The sequence below is a fragment of the Thalassophryne amazonica genome, chromosome 22 (assembly GCF_902500255.1).
Source record: "Thalassophryne amazonica chromosome 22, fThaAma1.1, whole genome shotgun sequence".
NCBI lineage: Eukaryota > Metazoa > Chordata > Actinopteri > Batrachoidiformes > Batrachoididae > Thalassophryne > Thalassophryne amazonica.
Window position 1 is genome coordinate 37,449,712 of NC_047124.1, and position 22,152 is coordinate 37,471,863.

The window sequence follows — 22,152 nt, forward strand, 5'->3', positions numbered from 1 at the left end:
ACAGAGGGTTCCGCCAGTCGTTCCCAGCAGACCCTCACGATACATTTGGGCCTGCCAGGTCTGACCGGCTTCCTCCCCTCCCAGCGGATCCAACTCACCACCAGATGGTGATCGGTCGACAGCTCTGCCCCTCTCTTCACTTGAGTGTCCGAGACACGTGGCCGAAGATGATATGACTACAAAGTTGATCATCGACCACCAGGCGCTTGCGCGCGAGCCCCAACCCCAGGCCTGGCTCCAGGGTGGGGCCCCGGCTCCGCCATACAGGGCGACGTCTTGGTCCTTGAAATTTTACTGGTCATGGAGGTTCTGAACTGCCCTTAGTCTGAGCAAAAAACAACAAAACAAAATAACAACAACAAAAACACTGTTGCATTTAAATCTTTTTTTTTGTTTGGACAAATTTCATTGGGTCTCATTCACAAAACATTCTTAAGAACAAATGTGTTCCTAAGTCCTGTTTACGAGGTTTTTACTGAGATTGTTCATTATTATATGTTACGTTTTTGTAATTTACAGAGTATTTTTATATTGAATTAAACTCAATGTCCACTGTAAAAAATGACAGCCCCATTAAGTTAAGTGAACTTATGTCTTCTCATTTACTCCACTTGTAATAGGAAGTTTAGGATGTTGGACTCAAGTTGATCTGTTTTCAAAATCTGGACTTAAAGCTGTGTGAGTTGAAACAAAGCTGATCTTTAAGGTGAGTTTACTGACATTCAGTTGAACTAAGTCACATTTTTTTACAGTGTACCAACACTTTAATCAGGTCGCACAGGGAGGGGATGGAGGCGTGGCCTCGGGGCCCAGGTCTGAGTCCACACACTCAGTCCGTGACAGCTGGGATAGGCTCCACCCCCTGTAATGCTTAACTGGAGGAAGCAGCTTTAGAAAACCGATGAATGTAAAAATGAAATTTTAAAAATCCAGTTTGAAGCCGGAGATGAGTCTGTTGCCGCGGTGGACACTGCATGGTTACTTATTACCGCTGTGTTTCTGCACTGACCTGTTTGACCTGCAGCCCGTGACTCCAGATCCTCTCCAGCAGATCGCACAGGCTGGCTATCAGCATGTTCTCCTCCATCCCGGTGATGGTGGCGTCGCCATGACCCAGCTCCACCGCCTCCCTGCCCATCTTCTCCACCAGCATCCGTTTGGTCTGAGCACAAACACACAACCACCAACATCAGCAGCAGCACCGCTGCTCCACACAAAAGAACAGAGATCATCCGTCCCTGTTTCACGTCCACACAGTCAATCTGCAGTCTTCATCTGCCTTCACAGCCGCTGGGTTACAAGCCATCACCTCCTCCATCTGATCTGCCGTTGAGGATGTCTTGTTCCATCAGAGCCCTGTTAGCTGTCTCGTGTTCAAGGGCCCTGATGGGCCTTCATGATTAACGTGCCTCCCCCACACAAGGTCCTCACCACATTTCACTCCAATAGGCGTGTTGGGAAGGTGTCGTAGCACGGACCCACAACAGGGGGCGCAAATGAATGGACAATGAATAAGCCAAAAAGTAACAATTTAATGTTGTGACAACACACAACGAAATACACAAAATTTGTAAAGTCAATTAACACCAGGTGACGTGTGGGCAGGCTCGAAGATAGAAGACCCCCGCCGAGAGAGAAGCCGCGTCCCACACGGCTTCCACCACCAACGGTCTGAAGAACACCGGAGCCGCCAAGTCCCGAGTCCCCAGGTGGCCTCTGTCTTCGGCTGTCGACCCTGGTACTGCTGGCAGAAAGCAAAGACAAGATGAATGAGTGTGAGTCCGCACACTCAGTAATCCACAGTCTGCACACAGTTAGGAGGGAGCACCTCCACCTCCAATCACACACTCATGCAGCTCCTGTTTAATCCACTTATCTGGTTTGGGGTGTGAGGCGAAGCCGTCGCTGTCACACCAAACGCCAATCCCACAGATAAGGAAGAACACCACAGGATAACGGCTGCAAAAGAAGTTCAGGTTATCACTCAACGATATGAGTCAGCAGAGAAATTACCTCTTCGGTAGTTGATTTCTCGGCGAGGAGGTGGAGTTGCAGTCCGGCTTATAAAGTGGTGTAGATGAGTGACAGCTGGTGCGATGAGTGACAGCTGTCACTTCTTCTGGGTCTGGCGCCCTCTCGTGCTTGGAGCCCGCACTCCAAGCAGGGCGCCCTCTGGTGGTGGTGGGCCAGCAGTACCTCCTCTTCAGCGGCCCACATAACAGGACCCCCCCCCTCAACGGGCGCCTCCTGGCGCCCGACCTGGCTTGTCCGGGTGTCTTTTGTAGAAATCGGCCAGGAGGGCCAGGTCCAGGATGAAGCTCCTCTTCACCCAGGTCCATACCCCTCCCAGTCCACCAGATATTGGAACCCCCGGCCCTTACGACGGACGTCCAGGAGCCTGCGGACTGTCCAAGCAGGCTCCCCATCGATGAGCCGGGCAGGAGGCGGCGTAGGTCCAGGTGCACAGAGGGGCGAGGTGTGGTGTGGCTTGATGTGGGACACATGGAATACAGGGTGGATCCGCAGTGAAGCTCCTGAGGTGGGCCTGGACCGAGGGCACACCGACCTCTCCCTCCACCAGCGGGAACAATGGGGGCTGGTACCCCAAACATGCCTCAAAAGGGGAGAGGCCGGTAGCAGACGAGACTTGGCTGTTATGGGCATACTCGATCCAGGCCAGATGGTGACTCCAGGCCGCCGGGTGCGCGGAGGTGACGCAGCGAAGGGCCTGTTCCAACTCCTGGTTAGCCCGCTCTGCCTGGCCGTTTGTCTGGGGGTGGTACCCGGACGAGAGACTCACGGTGGCCCCCAGCTCCTTACAGAAACTCTTCCAAACCTGCGAAGAGAACTGGGGATCACGATCTGATACAACGTCCGATGGTATCCCATGCAGCCGCATGACGTGGTGGACCAGGAGGTCTGCCGTCTCCTGGGCCGTCGGGAGCTTCGGGAGGGCCACGAAGTGGGCCGCCTTGGAGAACCGGTCCACTATCGTGAGAATAATGGTGTTACCCTGGGACGGCGGGAGGCCCGTGATGAAGTCCAGGCCAATGTGAGACCAGGGGCAGTGAGGCACCGGCAGGGGTTGGAGGAGTCCCGACGTCCTCCGATGGTCTGCCTTGCCCCTGGCGCAGATGGTATAGGCCTGGACGTAGTCCTGAACGTCGGTTTCCTGGGACGCCCACCAGAAGCACTGCTGGACCACTGCCACGGTCCTACGCACTCCGGGATGACAGGAGAGCTTGGACCCGTGACAGAAGTCCAATACGGCAGCTCTTGCCTCTGGTGGGACGTACATTCTGTTCTTGGGGCCGGTCCCCGGGTCCGGGCTCCTTGCCAGGGCCTCCCGGACGGTCTTCTCCACGTCCCAGGTGAGGGAGGCCACGACAGTGGACTCGGGGATGATGGTCTCGGTGGGGTTCGACAGCCCCGCCTTGGCTTCTTCTTCGTGCACCCGGGACAATGCATCCGATTTTTGGTTTTTGGTCTCGGGGCGGTACGTGATCCGGAAGTCAAAGCGCCCGAAGAACAGAGACCAGCGGGCTTGCCTGGGGTTCAGCCGCTTGGCGGTCCGGATGTACTCCAGGTTCCGATGGTCCGTGAAAACCGTGAAAGGCAACGACGCCCCCTCCAGCAGGTGTCTCCACTCTTCAAGAGCCTCCTTCACCGCGAGGAGCTCCCGATTGCCGACGTCATAGTTCCGTTCAGCTGGGGTCAACCTGCGGGAAAAATAGGCACAAGGATGGAGAACCTTATCAGCCTCGACGCTCTGGGACAGCACGGCTCCTATCCCTGAGTCAGAGGCGTCCACTTCCACTATGTACTGGCGATCAGGATCAGGCTGCACCAGAACTGGTGCAGTCGAGAACCGACGTTTCAACTCCTGGAACGCGGCTTCGCACCGATCCGACCAGGTGAAGGGGACCTTGGTGGAGGTCAGGGCAGTCAGGGGGCTAACTACCTGACTGTAGCCTTTAATGAACCTCCTGTAGAAATTTTCAAAGCCGAGGAACTGCTGCAATTTCCTGCGGCTTGTTGGTTGGGGCCAATCTCTCACCGCCGCAACCTTGGCCGGATCAGGGGCGACGGAGTTGGAGGAGATGATGAACCCCAAGAAGGACAAAGAAGTGCGGTGGAACTCGCACTTCTCGCCCTTCACAAACAGCCGGTTCTCCAACAACCGCTGTAGGACCTGACGTACATGCTGGACATGGATCTCAGGGTCCTGGGAAAAGATGAGTATATTATCCAGATATACGAAGACGAACCGATGCAGGAAGTCCCGCAAGACGTCATTTACCAAAGCTTGGAACGTCGCGGGGGCGTTAGTGAGGCCGAACGGCATGACCAGGTACTCAAAGTGACCTAACGGGGTGTTAAATGCCGTCTTCCATTCGTCTCCCTTCCGGATCCGAACCAGGTGGTACGCGTTTCTAAGATCCAATTTAGTGAAAATTTGGGCTCCATGCAGGGGCGTGAACACTGAATCCAACAGAGGTAATGGGTATCGGTTGCGAATCGTGATCTCGTTCAGCCCTCTGTAATCAATGCATGGACGGAGTCCGCCGTCCTTTTTGCCCACAAAAAAGAAACCAGCACCCATCGGGGAGGTGGAGTTCCGGATCAGCCCGGCAGCTAAAGAGTCCCGAATGTAGGTCTCCATTGATTCGCGTTCCGGACGTGAGAGGTTGTACAACCTACTGGACGGGTACTCAGCGCCCGGGACCAAATCGATGGCACAATCGTACGGTCGGTGCGGGGGAAGAGTGAGCGCCAGATCTTTGCTGAAAACGTCAGCAAGATCGTGGTACTCCTTTGGCACCGCCGATAGATTGGGGGGGACTTTAACCTCCTCATTAGCCGTCATGCTGGGAGGAACCGAGGATCCTAAACACTCCCGGTGGCAGGTTTCGCTCCACTGCGTCACAACCCCGGACGGCCAATCAATCCGGGGATTGTGCTTCACCATCCATGGAAATCCCAAAATCACTCGGGAGGTAGAAGGTGTTACATGGAACACGATCTCCTCCATGTGATTTCCAGACACAACCAAGGTCACAGGCTGTGTCTGATGTGTGATTAATGGAAGCAGGGTGCCATCTAGTGCTCTCACCTGCAATGGTGCCGGCAGAGCCACCAGGGGGAGCCCTACTTCCTTTGCCCATCTGCTATCCAGCAGATTCCCTTCCGACCCCGTGTCTACCAGTGCTGGGGCGTGAAGGGTTAAATCCCCACAAAGAATCGTTACTGGGATTCGTGCAGATTTGCGGGGTTTCCCCGCGTGCGTGTTATGGCCCACCCTTAGCCCAGTTTCTAAGGACGGGCGTTGTAGTTTGACCGTTTTGGGGCAGTCCTTCTGCATGTGCTCACAAGAGCCGCAGACAAAACACTCCCCGCGGGCCAGCCTCCTTTGTCTGATGTTTGTTTTAACTTTGGCCCTGCTCGTGTCCATAGCCTCCTCAGCAGGGGGAGCTGTAGCCACACGGAGCTCTCTGGCAGTGAAGCGTGGGGACGACGTCACCTTTTCGGAACCGGAAGGGGGAGGGACGGCTCGTGCCCGGTCACGCCCCCTGGCCTGCTCCCGACGATGCTCATTTAAACGGTTGTCTAAGCGTATAACCAAATCGACAAGCCCGTCAAAATCCCGCGGTCCCTCCTTAGCTTAGTCGACTGCATACTCGGCTGCACTGCGGCGCCCCTGTCTCATTGACAGCAGCACGCTCGAAGCGGTCTCGCCTCTGTTGGGATGGTCAAACACTTGTTTGAACTCCCGTACAAACCCAGCATAAGACGTTAGGAGCCGTGAATTCTGCTCCCAAAGCGCCGTAGCCCAGGCGCGTGCCTCTCCTCGAAGCAGATTCATAACATAAGCCACCCGGCTGGCATCTGACGCGTACATGACAGGGCGCTGTGAAAAGACGAGCGAACACTGCATGAGGAAGTCTGCGCACGTCTCAACACAGCCCCCGTACGGTTCCGGAGGGCTTATGTATGCTTCAGGGGACGGTGGGGGGGGTCGTTGAACGACCAGTGGAACGTCTGTTACGGGCCCAGGACCAGCAAGAGGAGTGACTGCAGCAGCGCCCTGATCGCACGCTTCCACCCTGGCGGTGAGAGCCTCCACCCTCCGGTTAAGGAGAACATTCTGCTCGGTCACTAAATCTAGCCGAGCCGTGAAGGCGGTTAAGATCTGCTGCAGCTCACTCAACACGCCTCCTGCTGACGCCTGCTCTCCTGGCTCTTCCATTGGCCGTTCAAGCTCGGGTTGAGGCCCCTCGGAATCCATGACGAATGGCCGAGAAATCCTGTTGGGAAGGTGTCGTAGCACGGACCCACAACAGGGGGCGCAAATGAACGGACAATGAATAAGCCAAAAAGTAACAATTTAATGTTGTGACAACACACAACGAAATACACAAAATTTGTAAAGTCAATTAACACCAGGTGACGTGTGGGCAGGCTCGAAGATAGAAGACCCCCGACGAGAGAGAAGCCGCGTCCCACACGGCTTCCACCACCAACGGTCTGAAGAACACCGGAGCCGCCAAGTCCCGAGTCCCCAGGTGGCCTCTGTCTTCGGCTGTCGACCCTGGTACTGCTGGCAGAAAGCAAAGACAAGATGAATGAGAGTGAGTCCGCACACTCAGTAATCCAGTCTGCACACAGTTAGGAGGGAGCACCTCCACCTCCAATCACACACTCGTGCAGCTCCTGTTTAATCCACTTATCTGGTTTGGGGTGTGAGGCGAAGCCATCGCTGTCACACCAAACGCCAATCCCACAGATAAGGAAGAACACCACAGGATAACGGCTGCAAAAGAAGTTCAGGTTATCACTCAACGATATGAGTCAGCAGAGAAATTACCTCTTCGGTAGCTGATATCTCGGCGAGGAGGTGGAGTTGCAGTCCGGCTTATAAAGTGGTGTAGATGAATGACAGCTGGTGCGATGAGTGACAGCTGTCACTTCTTCTGGGTCTGGCGCCCTCTCGTGCTTGGAGCCCGCACTCCAAGCAGGGCGCCCTCTGGTAGTGGTGGGCCAGCAGTAGCTCCTCTTCAGCGGCCCACATAACAAGGCGATCCCTAACTTGATCTGTTATCCAGGTGCCCTCCGTTACAAAGTCAAGGGTTTGGATTTGAACACCCAGCTGTGTTCCTTGATGGAAATTGAAAGGCCAATGACCTGACTTGTAACAAATACAGGGTTATTCCACGGCTCACCCTGCCAGAAAAAAGTACCTGCAAGGGTCATTCTGAGTACAACCTCAATTCCAATGAAGTTGGAACATTGTGTGAAATGTAAATAAAACTAGAATACAATGATTTGCAAATCCTCTTCAACCTATATTCAATTGAATACACCAGAAAGATATTTAATGTTCAAACTGATAAACTTTATTGTTTTTGTGCAAATATTTGCTCATTTTGAAATGGATGCCTGCAACACGTTTCAAAAAAGCTGGGACAGTGGCAACAAAAGACTGGGAAAGTTGATGAATGCTCAAAGAACACCTGTTTTGTTGGGAAGGTGTAGTGACACGGACCCACAACAGGAGGCATTAATGAACGGACAATGGATAAGCCAAAAAGTAACAATTTAATGTTGTGAATTGCACAACGGAATACAGACAATAACAATAGAGGAGTACAGTCAATCATATACAAGGTGACGTGTGGGCAGGCTCGAGGATAGAAGACGTCTGTCCAGAGAAGAGACGGATCCCACACGGCTTCCACCGCCAGCGGATCTGAAGAACACCGGAGCCGCCAAGTCCCGAGTCCCAGGTGGCCACCGCCTCCAGCTGTCAGACCTGGTACTGCTGGCAGAAACAGAAACAGTTAATGGTGGGTGTGTGAAGACACACCCAGTAATCTCTCCTTGATCAGTTCCTCCGGGAGGGAGAACCTCCCACCTCCAGAAACAGATTCACCCGTGCAGCTCCTGTCAGTCACTTCCCTGGAAGGAGTGAGAGGCGAAGACGTCGCGCTCACACTATCCGCCAATCCAGCTTCAGACTGTAGCCACAGGAAAACAGCTGCACACAGAACAATGTTTAGTCACAGAAAATCACCGCAGAGAAGGTTACCTTGAGTGGTAGCTGATTTCTCGGCGAGGAGGTGGAGTTGCAGACCGGCCTTTATGGTGATGAGTTGGATGAGTGACAGCTGGTGCTGATAAGTGACAGCTGTCACTCCCAGCAGCTCCGACGCCCTCTCGTGCTTGAAGCCCGCACTCCAAGCAGGGCGCCATCTGGTGGTGGTGGGCCAGCAGTACCTCCTCTTCAGCGGCCCACACAACATGTTTGGAGCATTCCACAGGTGAGCAGGTTAACTGGAAACAGGTGAGTGTCATGATTGGGTATAAAAGGAGCATCCCCGAAAGGCTCAGCCATTCATGAGCAAAGATGGGGCAAGGATCACCACTTTGTGAACAACTGTGTGAAAAAATAGTCCAACAGTTTAAGAACAATGTTTCTCAATGTTCAATTGCACAGAATTTAGGGATTCCATCATCTACAGTCCATAATATAATCAGAAGATTCAGAGAATCTGGAGAACTTTCTACACGTAAGCAGAAGGCCAAAAACCAACACTGAATGAACGTGACCTTCGATCCCTCAGGCGGCACTGCATTAAAAACCACCATCATTGTGTAAAGGATCTTATCACGTGGGCTCAGGAACACTTCAGAAAACCACTGTCAGTTAACACAGTTTGTCGCTACATCTACAAGTGCAAGTTAAAACTCTATCATGCAAAGTGAAAGTCAAACATCAACAACATCCAGAAACACCGCCGCCTTCTCTGGGCCCGAGCTCATTTGAAATGGACAGAAGCAAAGTGGAAAAGTGTGCTGTGGTCTGATGAGTCCACATTTCAAATTGTTTTTGGAAATCATGGACATTGTGTCCTCCAGACAAAACAGGAAAAAGACCATCCAGATTGTTACCAGCACAAAGTTCAAAAGCCAGCATCTGTGATGGTATGGGGGTGTGTTAGTGCCCATGGCATGTGCAACTTACACATCTGTGATGGCACCATCAATGCTGAAAGGTACATGCAGGTTTTGGAGCAACACATGCTGCCATCCAAGCAACGTCTTTTTCAGGGACGTCCCTGCTTATTTCAGCAAGACAATGCCAAGCCACATTCTGCACGTGTTCCAACAGAGTGGCTTTGTAGTAAAAGAGTGTGGGTACCAGACCCATTGAAAATGTGTGGCACATTATAGATACGACAACAAAGACTGTTGAACAACTGAAGTCGTACATCAAGCAAGAATGGGAAAGAATTCCACCTACAAAGCTTGAACAGTTAGTGTCCTCAGTTCCCAAACGCTTATTGAGTGTTGTTAGAAGGAAAGGTGATGTAACACAGTGGGAAACATACCACTGTCCCAGCTTTTTACCTCCGCCAAGGAGGTTATGTTTTCGGTTATGTCCATTTGTTGGTTGGTTGGTTGGTTGGTTTGTTAGCAGGATTACTCAAAAAAAAAAAATCCTCAACAGATTTCAGTGAAATTTTTACCAGGGGTGTATCTTGGCCTAACTTAGAAGTCAATAAATTTTGGTAATGATCCGGAACACGATCTGGATCCAGTAATTTTTTAAGGATTCTTTATCGTTGCAGGATAGGGCCAATTTCAACATTTTTGCATCTAACTTCATGAAGACAGGTCACAAAGGCTGAACAAAAATTAAGTTACAACACAACAATAATTCAGCATTTGTTTCTCCTCATTGAATAAACTTGTTATTAGAAAATAAAAAAAACCTGTGTAATTCATGCAGTTTCTCTTTATAAATACATTTGCTGTTTAACCCTCTGGGGCCGACGCTGCCGTATATGACGGCTGAGACCAAGCTTTATTAAATTATAAATAACTTTTTAATGATATGAGATAAAAACTTTTATTTTGCTGAAAAGTTAACTCCGCAAACTTTCGAGCCACCGTCCACCATCTTTGTACTCCTCATAGAAGCTGTGTGATGACGTGAGCAATGTCAGTGTCCAATCGGAATTGGTTCACCGTCACATGGTTTTCCAAAATCCAATCATAGGGCAGATTCACCTCACGTGACACACAAAAGATTGTTTTTAAGAGTGATGTGTTACTAGTTTATTACAGTTTGCTATGTGTTTTGAATAAATGTGTGTAGAAAATTATTTCCTCTTTACTTTTTCCTTTCTTATTTGTGATTGTTAACCTTTATTACACTTATAAAACAGAACTATAGCATGTATATTTTGAAAGTACAGGTTGTCCTGAAAAAAAGAGCCATAAAACTTGATTGTGGGATGCAGGGAGAGCTGTTAACATCAATAATAAAACATTTATGCCAGGTGAGTGAACTGTCCAAAAAATGCCCTCGGACCCCAGAGGGTTAACCAGTGAATCTGAAACATGATAGTAGATGAGTGAAATGACGTGGAATAAGTCTCTTTGCCAAAGGGTATTCCATGTGACGTCAGTGACCCTATGGCCTTGGTGGAGGTTTGTGCTCTCCGAGTGCTTCTAGTTTGAAACGTGTTGCAGGCAACCATTTCAAAATGAGCAAATATTTGCACAAAAACAATAAAGCTTATCAGTTTGCACATTAAATATCTTGTCTTTGTGGTGTATTCAATTAAATATAGGTTGAAGAGGATTTGAAAATCATTGTATTCTGTTTTTATTTACATTTTACACAACATCCCAACTTTATTGGAATTGGGGTTGTAGAATTCAGTCCCAGCTGATTCCTGTCCAGTGACCAGTCTGGCATCAAGAGGTCAATCACCAACCACTTAGTAACTGTGCCAGTACTCAATGAATGCAAGTGAGAATATCTACAGTGCTTCATCATGGCTGGACACTGTGGATGATGATGTGATTATTCTGAAATCAATGGATGTCCAGCATTTTAGAAGCTGAGTGAGAAGTGTTTGCAGTGTAGTGCAGCAGATAACTGAAACAATCCTTCACATGGTTATGCAAGCATCAGATTTAGCATGAATGGTCTTCATAAATCAGTGTTTGAGAAAAAAAGTACAGGCCACTTGAAAATCCAATATGACAGCCAGGTAGGGGTCAAAATTTAAAAATGCTCCAATCATATTGAAAGCTATACCACATTATGTGTCGGATCACAAAGATTCCAAAAAGGTATAGTTTGGACTATCTATGACTGAATGTTCTGGAGTTATGGGGTAAAAACAGCAAGAATGGTAAGAAAGTGTTGTGGCTGGCGTGCCTGGCTGGCTTTTGTTTGTCTTCTGTTTCTGTCTTTTGGTTTTCCTTCCAGGTGGTGCACGTTTAGGACTGAGTGGCTGTGTGGCTGAGTTATCAGGACCTCACCCTGATCACCTGAGGCTCGTCAGGACTCACAGCTGTGGTGCATCTACACGGATTGGAACATGGTGGCATTTAAGTCTGGAGTACACAGTGTGTATTTGCCAGAGACTCGACCTTGTGACCAGATGGGTGAGATCGTCATCTCGAGAGCCATCTCATCATCAGTGGATGCAGAGAACGTCCAGGTTTGATGCATGGTCTGTGAAAGAGGAGAGGGTGAGGTCTCACGCTCGTCACCACACTTCCTGAGGTACGTCAGGTTTTGTGACTAACATTTGTACAGTCAGTAAATGTGGTGTCCCTCACACCTTATTATATTGAGCTGTTATGTTAGTTGTTTTAATCAGCTTCCACTGCAGTGAGTTTGTGAACAGGGTGTTCCATGCCTGCAGGGTGGGAAGCTGATTAGTAATTAAGCCAGGAAGTGTTTGCTGTTTGTACACCTTTGAGCGGTCTCTCTGTGTGTGGAGTGTGGACTCACATGATGATTTCTTCATTCACAGACTCGGTTTGTCGCGGCCACCTGGGGGGTGTCGGCGGGGTCCTTGGGGCCGAACTGGTTCTGGCTCCGGACCGTTAGTGCTGCTGGGAGCGCACCGTAATCCACCACGCCAGACCGCGCACTCTTTTGTTATATTTATCACATCACTGTTATGTTTATTAAACTCTGTTATCCTTTGTACCGTGCTCTGCTTATTTTATACTGGGTCCTTCAAACGCTGGTCGGTTCTCCGGGCTGCGTCCGACACATAACAGAAAGGTCAGTTTCAGTTTGCACGGGAGTCAAAAGTTAAAGTTGCATGAATTTTGGTAAGAAGTGGTGCAAATTATTGCTTGAACTAATAGGATTAATAAATGGAAAAGTCTTGACTGTGTTGAATGGTTGGTTTGCAGAGTAAATGTCAAACAATGTTGTCGTCCATTGGATTCTATTACATGTGACGTATGTTACCCTGTAACATGATAACTAAGCATGACACATGGTGCAAACTATTCCTTTTTAAACCCCTATTAACAACCAATAATCTGCATCACATTTGACAAAAATTGGAGGAACTTTAACTTTTGACCCCTGTCCAAACTGAAACTGACCTTTCTTACCATTCTTGCTGTTTTTACCCCATAACTCCAGAACATTCAGTCATAGATAGTCCAAACTGTACCTTTTTGGAATCTTTATGATCAGACATATAATGTGGTATAGCTTTCAATATGATTGGAGCATTTTTAAATTTTGACCCCTACCTGGCTGTCATATTGTATTTTCATGCGGCCAGCGCTTTTTTCTCAAACACTGATTTATGAAGAACATTCATGTCAAATCTGATGCTTGTATAACCATGTGAACAATTCTGGCCAAAAGTCATACTTATCTTGGTCTTGATCCAGTTCCACTAGTGGAGCACCACGAGTGGAACTGGATCAAAACCAAGACTAAGACTTTCAATTACTCCTCAAGTCAATCTTGTCAATCTTGTTGAAGGATTCACTTTCTGGGAATTCACAGACATGAAACCAGACATGTGGGAAGAGCTTTTAGGAAACAGACTACATTTATATATAAATGGACTACATTTCTTTACGTCCTGTACATCGTGAACGTCCTGTACGTCCTTTACTTCCTGTACGTCCTGAACGTCCTGTACGCCCTGTATGTATTGTACGTCCTGTACGCCCTGTACTTCCTGTACGTCCTGTATGTATTGTACGTCCTGTACTTCCTGTACGTCCTGTATGTATTGTACGTCCTGTACGTCCTGTACTTCCTGTACGTCCTGTATGTATTGTAGGCCCTGTACGTCCTGTATGTATTGTATGTCCTGTACGCCCTGTACGTCCTGTATGTATTGTACGTCCTGTATGTATTGTACGTCCTGTATGTATTGTACGCCCTGTACGTATTGTACGTCCTGTATGTATTGTACGCCCTGTACGTCCTGTATGTATTGTACGTCCTGTATGTATTGTACGCCCTGTACATCCTGTATGTATTGTACGTCCTGTACATCCTGTACGTATTGTACGCCCTGTACATCCTGTACGTATTGTACGTCCTGTACGTCCTGTACGTATTGTATATCCTGTACGCCCTGTACATCCTGTACGTCCTGTACGCCCTGTACATCCTGTATGTATTGTACGTCCTGTACATCCTGTATGCCCTGTATGTATTGTACGTCCTGAACGTCCTGTACGTACTGTACGTCCTGTACGTATTGTACGTCCTGTACGTATTGTACGTCCTGTACGTATTGTACGTCCTGTACGTCCTGTACGTATTGTACGCCCTGTATGTCCTGTACGTCCTGTATGTATTGTACGTCCTGTACGCCCTGTACATCCTGTATGTATTGTACGTCCTGTATGTATTGTACGTCCTGTATGTATTGTACGCCCTATACATCCTGTATGTATTGTACGTCCTGTACATCCTGTACTTCCTGTACGTCCTGTACGTATTGTACGTCCTGTACGTCCTGTATGTATTGTATATCCTGTACGCCCTGTACATCCTGTACGTCCTGTACGCCCTGTACGTCCTGTATGTATTGTACGCCCTGTACATCCTGTACGTATTGTATGTCCTGTACGCCCTGTACGTCCTGTACGTCCTGTATGCCCTGTACGTCCTGTATGTATTTTACGTCCTGTACATCCTGTATGTATTGTACGTCCTGAATGTATTGTACGTCCTGAACGTCCTGTACGTATTGTACGTCCTGTACGTATTGTACGTCCTGTACGTCCTGTATGTATTGTACGTCCTGTATGTCCTGTACGTCCTGTACGCCCTGTACATATTGTACGTTCTGTACGCCCTGTACATCCTGTACGCCCTGTACATCCTGTATGTATTGTACGTCCTGTATGTATTGTACGCCCTGTACATCCTGTATGTATTGTATGTCCTGTACATCCTGTACTTCCTGTACGTCCTGTACGTATTGTACGTCCTGTATGTATTGTATATCCTGTACGCCCTGTACATCCTGTACGTCCTGTACGCCCTGTACATCCTGTATGTATTGTACGTCCTGTACATACTGTACGTCCTGTATGCCCTGTATGTATTGTACGTCCTGTACGTATTGTACGTCCTGTACGTATTGTACGTCCTGTACGTCCTGTATGTATTGTACGTCCTCTATGTCCTGTACATCCTGTATGTATTGTACGTCCTGTATGTCCTGTACATCCTGTATGTATTATACGTCCTGGAGATCCTGTATGTATTGTACGTCCTGTACGCCCTGTACATCCTGTACGTCCTGTAGATCCTGTATGTATTGTACGTCCTGTACATCCTGTAGATCCTGTATATATTGTACGTCCTGTACATCCTGTATGTATTGTACGTCCTGTACACCCTGTATGTATTGTACGTCCTGTACATCCTGTATGTATTGTACGTCCTGTACACCCTGTACATCCTGTATGTATTGTACGTCCTGTACATCCTGTATGTCCTGTACTTCCTGTACGTCCTGTATGTATTGTACGTCCTGTACGTCCTGAACGTCCTGTACATCCTGTATGTACTGTACGCCCTGTACGTCCTGAACATCCTGTATGTATTGTATGTCCTGTACTTCCTGAACATCCTGTATGTCCTGTACGCCCTGTACGTCCTGAACATCCTGTATGTCCTGTACGCCCTGTACGTCCTGAACATCCTGTATGTCCTGTACGCCCTGTACTTCCTGAACATCCTGTATGTCCTGTACGCCCTGTACTTCCTATACGTCCTGTACATCCTGTACGTCCTGTACGCCCTGTACATCCTGTATGTATTGTACATCCTGTACTTCCTATACGTCCTGTACATCCTGTACGTCCTGTACATCCTGTATGTATTGTACGTCCTGTAGATCCTGTATGTATTGTACGTCCTGTACACCCTGTACATCCTGTATGTATTGTACGTCCTGTACATCCTGTATGTCCTGTACGTCCTGTACATCCTGTATGTCCTGTACTTCCTGTACGTCCTGTATGTATTGTACGTCCTGTACGTCCTGTACGTCCTGTATGTACTGTACGTCCTGTAGATCCTGTATGTATTGTACGTCCTGTACGTCCTGTAGATCCTGTATGTATTGTACGTCCTGTACATCCTGTATGTATTGTACGTCCTGTACACCCTGTACATCCTGTATGTATTGTACGTCCTGTACATCCTGTATGTCCTGTACTTCCTGTACGTCCTGTATGTATTGTACGTCCTGAACGTCCTGTACGTCCTGTATGTACTGTACGTCCTGTACACCCTGAACGCCCTGTACATCCTGAACGTCCTGTACGTCCTGTACGTCCTGTACACCCTTTACATCCTGTATGTATTGTACGTCCTGTACATCCTGTATGTCCTGTACGTCCTGTACATCCTGTATGTCCTGTACTTCCTGTACGTCCTGTATGTACTGTACGTCCTGTATGTACTGTACGTCCTGTAGATCCTGTATGTATTGTGCGTCCTGTACGTCCTGTAGATCCTGTATGTATTGTACGTCCTGTAGATCCTGTATGTATTGTACGTCCTGTACACCCTGTACATCCTGTATGTATTGTACGTCCTGTACATCCTGTATGTCCTGTACTTCCTGTACGTCCTGTACATCCTATATGTCCTGTACTTCCTGTACGTCCTGTATGTATTGTACGTCCTGAACGTTCTGTACATCCTGTATGTACTGTACGCCCTGTACGTCCTGAACATCCTGTATGTATTGTATGTCCTGTACTTCCTATACGTCCTGTACATCCTGTACGTCCTGTACGCCCTGTACATCCTGTATGTATTGTACATCCTGTACGTATTGTACATCCTGTACGTCCTGTACATCCTGTATGTATTGTACGTCCTGTAGATCCTGTATGTATTGTACGTCCTGTACACCCTGTACATCCTGTATGTATTGTACGTCCTGTAGATCCTGTATGTATTGTACGTCCTGTACACCCTGTACATCCAATCAATCAATCAATCAACTTTTTTCTTGTATAGCGCCAAATCACAACAAACAGTTGCCCCAAGGTGCTCCACATTGCAAGGCAAGGCCATACAATAATTATGAAACACAGTCTACGTCTAAAGCAACATAACCAAGGGATGGTCCAGGGTCACCCGATCCAGCCCTAACTATAAGCCTTAGCGAAAAGGAAAGTTTTAAGCCTAATCTTAAAAGTAGAGAGGGTATCTGTCTCCCTGATCTGAATTGGGAGCTGGTTCCACAGGAGAGGAGCCTGAAAGCTGAAGGCTCTGCCTCCCATTCTACTCTTACAAACCCTAGGAACTACAAGTAAGCCCGCAGTCTGAGAGCGAAGCGCTCTAATGGGGTAATATGGTACTACGAGGTCCCTAAGATAAGATGGGACCTGATTATTCAAAACCTTATAAGTAAGAAGAAGAATTTTAAATTCTATTCTAGCATTAACAGGAAGCCAATGAAGGGAGGCCAACACGGGTGAGATATGCTCTCTCCTGCTAGTCCCCGTCAGTACTCTAGCTGCAGCATTCTGAACCAACTGAAGGCTTTTTAGGGAACTTTTAGGACAACCTGATAATAATGAATTACAATAGTCCAGCCTAGAGGAAACAAATGCATGAATTAGTTTTTCAGCATCACTCTGAGACAAGACCTTTCTGATTTTAGAGATATTGCGTAAATGCAAAAAGGCAGTCCTACATATTTGTTTAATATGCGCTTTGAATGACATATCCTGATCAAAAATAACTCCAAGATTTCTCACAGTATTACTAGAGATCAGGGAAATGCCATCCAGAGTAACGATCTGGTTAGACACCATGCTTCTAAGATTTGTGGGGCCAAGTACAATAACTTCAGTTTTATCTGAGTTTAAAAGCAGGAAATTAGAGGTCATCCATGTCTTTATGTCTGTAAGACAATCCTGCAGTTTAGCTAATTGGTGCGTATCCTCTGGCTTCATGGATAGATAAAGCTGGGTATCATCTGCGTAACAATGAAAATTTAAGCAATACCGTCTAATAATACTGCCCAAGGGAAGCATGTATAAAGTGAATAAAATTGGTCCTAGCACAGAACCTTGTGGAACTCCATAATTAACTTTAGTCTGTGAAGAAGATTCCCCATTTACATGAACAAACTGTAATCTATTAGACAAATATGATTCAAACCACCGCAGCGCAATGCCTTTAATACCTATGACATGCTCTAATCTCTGTAATAAAATTTTATGGTCAACAGTATCAAAAGCAGCACTGAGGTCCAACAGAACAAGCACAGAGATAAGTCCACTGTCCGAAGCCATAAGAAGATCATTTGTAACCTTCACTAATGCTGTTTCTGTACTATGATGAATTCTAAAACCTGACTGAAACTCTTCAAATAGACCATTCCTCTGCAGGTGATCAGTTAGCTGTTTTACAACGACCCTCTCAAGAATCTTTGAGAGAAAAGGAAGGTTGGAGATTGGCCTATAATTAGCTAAGATAGCTGGGTCAAGTGATGGCTTTTTAAGTAATGGTTTAATTACTGCCACCTTAAAGGCCTGTGGTACATAACCAACTAACAAAGATAGATTGATCATATTTAAGATTGAAGCATTAAATAATGGTAGGACTTCCTTGAGCAGCCTGGCAGGAATGGGGTCTAATAAGCATGTTGATGGTTTGGATGAAGTAACTAATGAAAATAACTCAGACAGAACAATCGGAGAGAAAGAGTCTAACCAAATACCGGCATCACTGAAAGCAGCCAAAGATAACGATACATCTTTGGGATGGTTATGAGTAATTTTTTCTCTAATAGTCAAAATTTTGTTAGCAAAGAAAGTCATGAAGTCATTACTAGTTAAAGTTAATGGAATACTCAGCTCAATAGAGCTCTGACTCTTTGTCAGCCTGGCTACAGTGCTGAAAAGAAACCTGGGGTTGTTCTTATTTTCTTCAATTAGTGATGAGTAGAAAGATGTCCTAGCTTCACGAAGGGCTTTCTTATAGAGCAACAAACTCTTTTTCCAGGCTAAGTGAAGATCTTCTAAATTAGTGAGACGCCATTTCCTCTCCAACTTACGGGTTATGTATACATCCTGTATGTATTGTACGTCCTGTACATCCTGTATGTATTGTACGTCCTGTAGATCCTGTATGTATTGTACGTCCTGTACGTCCTGTACATCCTGTATGTACTGTACGTCCTGTACGTCCTGAACATCCTGTATGTCCTGTACGCCCTGTACGTCCTGTACATCCTGTATGTATTGTATGTCCTGTACTTCCTATACGCCCTGTACATCCTGTACGTCCTGTACGCCTTGTACATCCTGTACGCCCTGTACATCCTGTATGTATTGTATGTCCTGTATGTCCTGTATGTATTGTACGTCCTGAACGTCCTGTACGTCCGGTACGTATTGTACGTCCTGAACGTCCTGTACGTCCGGTACGTCCTGTATGTCCTGTACATCCTGTATGTATTGTACGCCCTGTATGTATTGTACGTCCTGAACGTCCTGTACTTCCTGTACGTCCTGTAGATCCTGTATGTATTGTACGTCCTGAACGTCCTGTACTTCCTGTACGTCCTGTATGTATTGTACGTCCTGAACGTCCTGTACGTCCTGTATGTACTGTACGTCCTGTACACCCTGAACGTCCTGTACGTCCTGTACTTCCTGTACATCCTGTACTTCCTGTACGCCCTGTACTTCCTGTATGTATTGTACGTCCTGTACTTCCTGTATGTATTGTACGTCCTGTACGCCCTGTACGTCCTGTATGTATTGTACGTCCTGTACGTCCTGTATGTATTGTACGTCCTGTACGTATTGTACGTCCTGTACGTATTGTACGTCCTGTACGTATTGTACGTCCTGTACGTATTGTACGTCCTGTATGTATTGTACGTCCTGTACATCCTGTATGTATTGTACGCCCTGTACGCCCTGTACTTCCTGTATGTATTGTACGCCCTGTACTTCCTGTATGTATTGTACGTCCTGTACTTCCTGTATGTATTGTACGCCCTGTACTTCCTGTACGCCCTGTATGTATTGTACGTCCTGTACGCCCTGTACGTCCTATATGTATTGTACGTCCTGTACATATTGTACGTCCTGTACATCCTGTATGTATTGTACGTCCTGTACATCCTGTATGTATTGTACATCCTGTACGCCCTGTACATCCTGTATGTATTGTACGTCCTGTATGTATTGTACATCCTGTATGTATTGTACGTCCTGTACGCCCTGTACATCCTGTATGTATTGTACGTCCTGTATGTATTGTACGGCCTCTACATCCTGTATGTATTGTATGTCCTGTATGTATTGTACGCCCTCTACATCCTGTATGTATTGTACGCCCTCTACATCCTGTATGTATTGTATGTCCTGTACGCCCTGTACATCCTGTATGTATTGTACGTCCTGTATGTATTGTATGTCCTGTACGCCCTGTACATCCTGTATGTATTGTACGTCCTGTATGTATTGTACATCCTGTACGCCTTGTACGTCCTGTATGTATTGTACGTCCTGTATGTATTGTACGTCCTGTATGTATTGTACATCCTGTATGTATTGTACGTCCTGTATGTATTGTACGTCCTGTACGCCCCGTACGTCCTGTACGCCCCGTACGTCCTGTACGCCCTGTACGTCCTGTACGCCCCGTACGTCCTGTACGTATTGTACGTCCTGTACGCCCCGTACGTCCTGTATGTATTGTACGTCCTGTACGCCCCGTACGTCCTGTATGTATTGTACGTCCTGTACGCCCTGTACGTCCTGTATGTATTGCACGTCCTGTATGTATTGTACGTCCTGTACGCCCTGTACATCCTGTATGTATTGTACGTCCTGTATGTATTGTACGTCCTGTACGCCCTGTATGTATTGTACGTCCTGTACGCCCTGAACGTCCTGTACCCCCTGTATGTATTGTACGCCCTGTATGTATTGTACGTCCTGAACGTCCTGTACTTCCTGTACGTCCTGTACATATTGTACTTCCTGTATGTCCTGAACATCCTGAACGTCCTGTACGTCTTGTATGTATTGTACATCCTGTATGTATTGTACGTCCTGTACGTCCTGAACGTCCTGTACGCCCTGTATGTATTGTACGTTCTGTACGTCCTGTATGTATTGTACGCCCTGTATGTATTGTACGTTCTGTACGTCCTGTATGTATTGTACGTCCTGAACGCCCTGTATGTATTGTACGTCCTGTACGTCCTGAACGCCCTGTATATATTGTACGTCCTGTACGCCCTGTATGTATTGTACGTCCTGTATGTCCTGAACATCCTGAACGTCCTGTATGTCCTGTACGTCTTGTATGTATTGTACATCCTGTATGTATTGTACGTCCTGTATGTATTGTACATCCTGTATGTACTGTACGTCCTGTACGTCCTGAACGCCCTGTATGTATTGTACATCCTGTATTGTACGTCCTGTACGTATTGTACGTCCTGTACGTCCTGTATGTATTGTACGTCCTGTATGTATTGTACGTCCTGTACATCCTGTATGTATTGTACGCCCTGTACGCCCTGTACTTCCTGTATGTATTGTACGCCCTGTACTTCCTGTATGTATTGTACGTCCTGTACTTCCTGTATGTATTGTACGTCCTGTACTTCCTGTACGCCCTGTATGTATTGTACGTCCTGTACGCCCTGTACGTCCTATATGTATTGTACGTCCTGTACATATTGTACGTCCTGTACATCCTGTATGTATTGTACGTCCTGTACATCCTGTATGTATTGTACATCCTGTACGCCCTGTACATCCTGTATGTATTGTACGTCCTGTATGTATTGTACATCCTGTATGTATTGTACGTCCTGTACGCCCTGTACATCCTGTATGTATTGTACGTCCTGTATGTATTGTACGGCCTCTACATCCTGTATGTATTGTATGTCCTGTATGTATTGTACGCCCTCTACATCCTGTATGTATTGTACGCCCTCTACATCCTGTATGTATTGTATGTCCTGTACGCCCTGTACATCCTGTATGTATTGTACGTCCTGTATGTATTGTATGTCCTGTACGCCCTGTACATCCTGTATGTATTGTACGTCCTGTATGTATTGTACATCCTGTACGCCTTGTACGTCCTGTATGTATTGTACGTCCTGTATGTATTGTACATCCTGTATGTATTGTACGTCCTGTATGTATTGTACGTCCTGTACGCCCCGTACGTCCTGTACGCCCCGTACGTCCTGTACGCCCTGTACGTCCTGTACGCCCCGTACGTCCTGTACGTATTGTACGTCCTGTACGCCCCGTACGTCCTGTATGTATTGTACGTCCTGTACGCCCCGTACGTCCTGTATGTATTGTACGTCCTGTACGCCCTGTACGTCCTGTATGTATTGCACGTCCTGTATGTATTGTACGTCCTGTACGCCCTGTACATCCTGTATGTATTGTACGTCCTGTATGTATTGTACGTCCTGTACGCCCTGTATGTATTGTACGTCCTGTACGCCCTGAACGTCCTGTACCCCCTGTATGTATTGTACGCCCTGTATGTATTGTACGTCCTGAACGTCCTGTACTTCCTGTACGTCCTGTACATATTGTACTTCCTGTATGTCCTGAACATCCTGAACGTCCTGTACGTCTTGTATGTATTGTACATCCTGTATGTATTGTACGTCCTGTACGTCCTGAACGTCCTGTACGCCCTGTATGTATTGTACGTTCTGTACGTCCTGTATGTATTGTACGCCCTGTATGTATTGTACGTTCTGTACGTCCTGTATGTATTGTACGTCCTGAACGCCCTGTATGTATTGTACGTCCTGTACG

General features: G+C 47.3%; 1 protein-coding gene across 1 annotated transcript in view; it reads right to left on the reverse strand.

The window, feature by feature from the left end:
- The window catches only part of dennd5b (DENN/MADD domain containing 5B), a 215,476-nt gene that overhangs the window by 62,676 nt on the left and 130,648 nt on the right, over nt 1-22,152 (reverse strand). Inside the window, exon 11 of the mRNA XM_034163218.1 lies at nt 1,010-1,162. Coding sequence (XP_034019109.1) covers nt 1,010-1,162 — 153 coding nt within the window. The remainder of the gene's footprint in view (nt 1-1,009; nt 1,163-22,152) is intronic.